The sequence below is a fragment of the Sinocyclocheilus anshuiensis genome, unplaced genomic scaffold (genome assembly GCF_001515605.1).
Source record: "Sinocyclocheilus anshuiensis isolate Anshui unplaced genomic scaffold, SAMN03320099.WGS_v1.1 scaffold602, whole genome shotgun sequence".
NCBI lineage: Eukaryota > Metazoa > Chordata > Actinopteri > Cypriniformes > Cyprinidae > Sinocyclocheilus > Sinocyclocheilus anshuiensis.
In genome coordinates, this window is record NW_015547658.1 from 47,823 (window position 1) to 51,936 (window position 4,114).

General features: G+C 34.9%; 1 protein-coding gene across 2 annotated transcripts in view; it reads left to right on the plus strand.

Moving 5' to 3' along the window:
- Positions 1–3,213: 3,213 nt before the first annotated feature.
- Positions 3,214–4,114, plus strand: part of hacd1 (3-hydroxyacyl-CoA dehydratase 1) — a 55,851-nt gene continuing 54,950 nt past the window's right edge. The window contains exon 1 of one of the 2 annotated variants that reach the window (XM_016504441.1): positions 3,214–3,445. In XM_016504441.1, coding sequence (XP_016359927.1) covers positions 3,327–3,445 — 119 coding nt within the window. In that variant the 5' untranslated portion in view covers positions 3,214–3,326. Of the gene's footprint in view, positions 3,456–4,114 lie in introns of both variants that reach the window. The other variant, XM_016504442.1, reaches the window with a different exon arrangement.

The following is a 4,114-nucleotide window of genomic DNA, read 5'->3' on the forward strand; positions in this document are numbered from 1 at the left end:
CGTAAGTATTTGTACGTTTAGATGCTGAAAATAAGTAAGAATTGTACGTTTTAGCGCCTGTAAAAACGTAAGTAAATGTACGTTTTATAGAACCACGTTACGTAAAATACATACTAATTATCATGAGATCACGTTGCCCAGGGGGGACACAGGATGACTCGAAAAATTTTTAATTAATAAATTATTATTAATATATATATATAATATAGACTCTAATGTAAATAAATTTTTAAAACAAAAAATATATAAAATCAGGACTGAAACTAAAATCATGTTTCTTTGTCTTCCCTCATTAACTGTTGTTCTTAGTGAAGAACATACACTTCTTGAAACTTCTGGAATCACAAAATGAATTGTGGTTAATATGTTAACATTCCCAGTTATTTTAATAAAATGTTGAAAACAAGCAGTTTTGTCATAATTACAGCAGAAATATCAGTAATATCTTATTCTAATTGACCTTAAATTATTGTGTTGGATAACGAGAAGCCTTTGAACATTGTAATTATTCGTTGGTGGAGAAAAAATATAAACTGGCCAAATTTTATCTGAAATTAATAATTACGGTATTCACTTTCTCTTTGTGGAACTGTTGTATAAAAGCATGATGATTACCTGAAGCTGTGTGACCAGGTCGCATGTGCCTTTGTGATAAACATGTTGGGCACTGCAGCAAAAAAAACCTTCTTGCCTTTTATTTGTCTTGTTTTCCATTAAAATATTTTGATGTCCTTAAAAAGATAAATTAACTGATCTAAAAGGCCATAATGATGTTAATGACTAAAACATGAATTGTGTGAGGAAAAATAAAAAATACACTTGTTTTCCTTTTCTTCTCCTTGATTTACAACAAAAGGCTCTTAATTTCTCTAGATTTAACAGGCAACAAGGCATTAAGTCATTTTGCTTCTCAGGTAAATGTATTTTGTTTTAATTATGTATGTATACTACAAAACAACACAAAAAACCTGAGTAAGAAAAATTATTTATTGCAATGTGTAAGGAGTCTCAGTGTGCTATACCATACCTTTACCATACTTTAACAATAACATTTTAAAATTAATGAGTATGTGAACTTTGTGATCACATAGCAACAGCATGAATGTGATTGAAGACTCCAGGCCTTCAAAAGAGGTGCAAACCCTGACACCACAAATAAAAGGTAATGTAATCATTTTTCGTTGTTATTAAAATGTGACTCTATCTTGGAATTATACCTCCCTAGGGGAATATTGAATTATAAAAGCTTAAATGAATTATTTATATTTGGTAGCAACGGGAGCATAAGCATAACAAACAGCCTGGCTCATTGCCCATAACAGGCTGATTGACCAATTGTGCTTTCAGCCTGACCCAGAGACGATCCACACAGTTTCTCCCTCAACTTAAAGCTATATTTTTGAGTCTTTAAATAATTACTCATAGATAAGATAATAATCAGCTTTTAGAAACTATGCATAATACCATAAAAACCTATATTACTCCTTCATTTTTTTTATTGAAATAAAAAATTTACTTTCAAATCCGAATCAGAAAGAGCTTTATTGCCAAGTTGCGCATACAAGGAATTTGTTTTAGTGACATAAGCTTCCAACAACAACACAGAGACAATAAAAAATAAGATGAGAATAATAAAATACACATATGTAAATATATAAATAGACAAATATTGAAAAATAAATAAATTGTATGTACAGTTGTGCTTTAGATGATAGAATGGAATAGAATAGAATGAGATGCAGGGATGTACTAGGATGGAGGTGGTAACAAATAAATATAAAGGTTATTGCACATTTTTATTGCATAATGTGGGGAACATTTAACTGTTCATGAGGTAGATTGACTGGGGGAAGAAACTGTTCTTGTGCCTGGCTGTCCTGGTATTTGCGGCTCTGAAGCGCCGACCAGATGGCAAAAGTTCAAAAAGGAGATGGCTTGGATGTGATGGATCCAGAGTGATTTTCTGAGCCCTTTTCCTCACTCTGGATGTATACAGTTCTTGGAGGGTAGGCAGGGGGGCACCAATAATCCTTTCAGCAGTCCGAACCGTTCTCTGTAGTCTTCTGATGTCTGATTTTGTAGCTGAACCAAACCAGACAGTTATTGAAGTGCACAGAACAGACTCGATGACGGCTGAGTAGAATTGCTTCAGCAGCAGTATGACAAAAGTGCTGCAATGAATTCATTTTGACAACTAATAGAATGTTAAACACTGACTGATACCTTTTTCAGAGTTAATTGATTATATAAAATTCAGTGAAGGTTGACTATAGTTATCTGCATGTCTCATCCATGAGTGGGCCTATGCAATGATGGAGAACAAGCAATGGTGCAATGTTGGAAACACATGTTTGTGAATGGGCATTTGATTTACATTTGAGAGAAACTAAGATTGAAAAACGGATACAAACTAGCCACTTTTCACAGAAAATTGCCGTTGTAAATTCAAATTAGGCCATCTGTGTAATTCATGTAGATTCAATGAGTTGAAAACTCTTGCTACTTCATACTTCAATACAAAACTGCTGAACTTTGACAAAAAATACATTTTTAAATGTTATAATAGTGATTTTATAATGTCTAAATATAAATCAATTAGCAAAACATGTGAAAAGAACTATATTACAGAGTGGAAATGGTAAAGGAGACAATAAATGATCCTATGTTGCCATCTAGTGGTCATAGTGGGAACCATGACATTCAGTAGTCAATAGTATTTGTTTTTCTACCAGGTGAAATCTTGGCAGAAATATTCCACTTAGCATGGCAAATTTTCCATGAATTATCTCTTTAAGTAAAAATGAAAAAAAAAAAAAAAAGCAGATGTTCTTTAAAATAAATTTTACTATATAAAAATGTGCTAAAAATATTAATCATCTTGAGGCCAATGATATATATATATTCAAATTACCTAACTAAAAAGTGTGCAATAATACATGTGTTTGAAAATAAAAATGTGTTCTACTGTCTGGGGTCTGCCATCACGAGTTAAAGGGGAATCAGGGGATGTTATGTGACACACTTTTCTTTTTCTTTTTTCTTGTTTTTACTTTTCACTTTTTTCCCTATGGTTTTAAAAAAGGGGGAAGGGGGTTCAAACCTTTGTCACTTTTTTCACTTCTGATGAGTTTGTATCCTTCCATGCACAAGCTAGTAATGGGCTCTTTCTTGACTTGCAGAAAGTTTTCTGCGCGAGTTAGTGTTAGAGGCTACTAGAATACAGGGGGGCGCCGACACTGATCTTGCATACCTCTCGGCAAATGTGCAGTTGCGCCCCTGGTGCTGGCGCAATGTTTTTGTGACTTTCGCAGTCTGTAACCGGTACCATGGCGTCTGGCGAGGAGGACGGAACTGTTGAGGAGAAAGAAACCAACAACAAGAAGCGGACGAAAGGCACCATCGCAACGGCATGGCTCACGTTCTACAATATCGCCATGACAGCTGGGTACTTGCTGGTGAAAGTTTAAGTTTGAACTGCTTTTATTTAATGTACTTGCTGAATGCAGCCGTGTGTCTGTTTATGTGTGACCATTGTAAATCATTCGATTGTTAGGTTACCAAAGACAACTTTAAAAGCTTCAAGATTGCGCTAAACACTCACAGTGCGTGTACATAATTGATAGTTTTGTTTTATAAAGGGTCAGCTGTTACAAAGTAACAGGAATATTCTTCACAGCTACCGAAGCGTGCTCAGCCTTTCCTAATACGGTTGACTGAACTGCACGTGTCGTACCCGTCTCCTCAACTGTCACAGTGATATGTTTAGCGCTGACACTGAAACTCTGGCCCGGCATGGCGAAATGCTCGACAGACAAACTGCAACTAGGAAAAGTGAAAGACGGGATAATTGTAATGAAAGCGCAGTGAACCTGTTTTTCAATTCAACATAACTTGCGTGCTCCAAACCAGTGTGGACTTAAAAGGGCATATTCTTGTGAAAAAGAAGTGTCGACCAACGTACTAAAACACATGTTAAGTAGGCTACTCTATAATTTTAACCAGGGGCGTAGCCATCATTTCAGAAGTGAGGGGGACAGAAATGTTATGTGTGTGTGTGTGTGTTTGTGTGTGTGTGTATATATATATATATATATATATATATATATATATATAT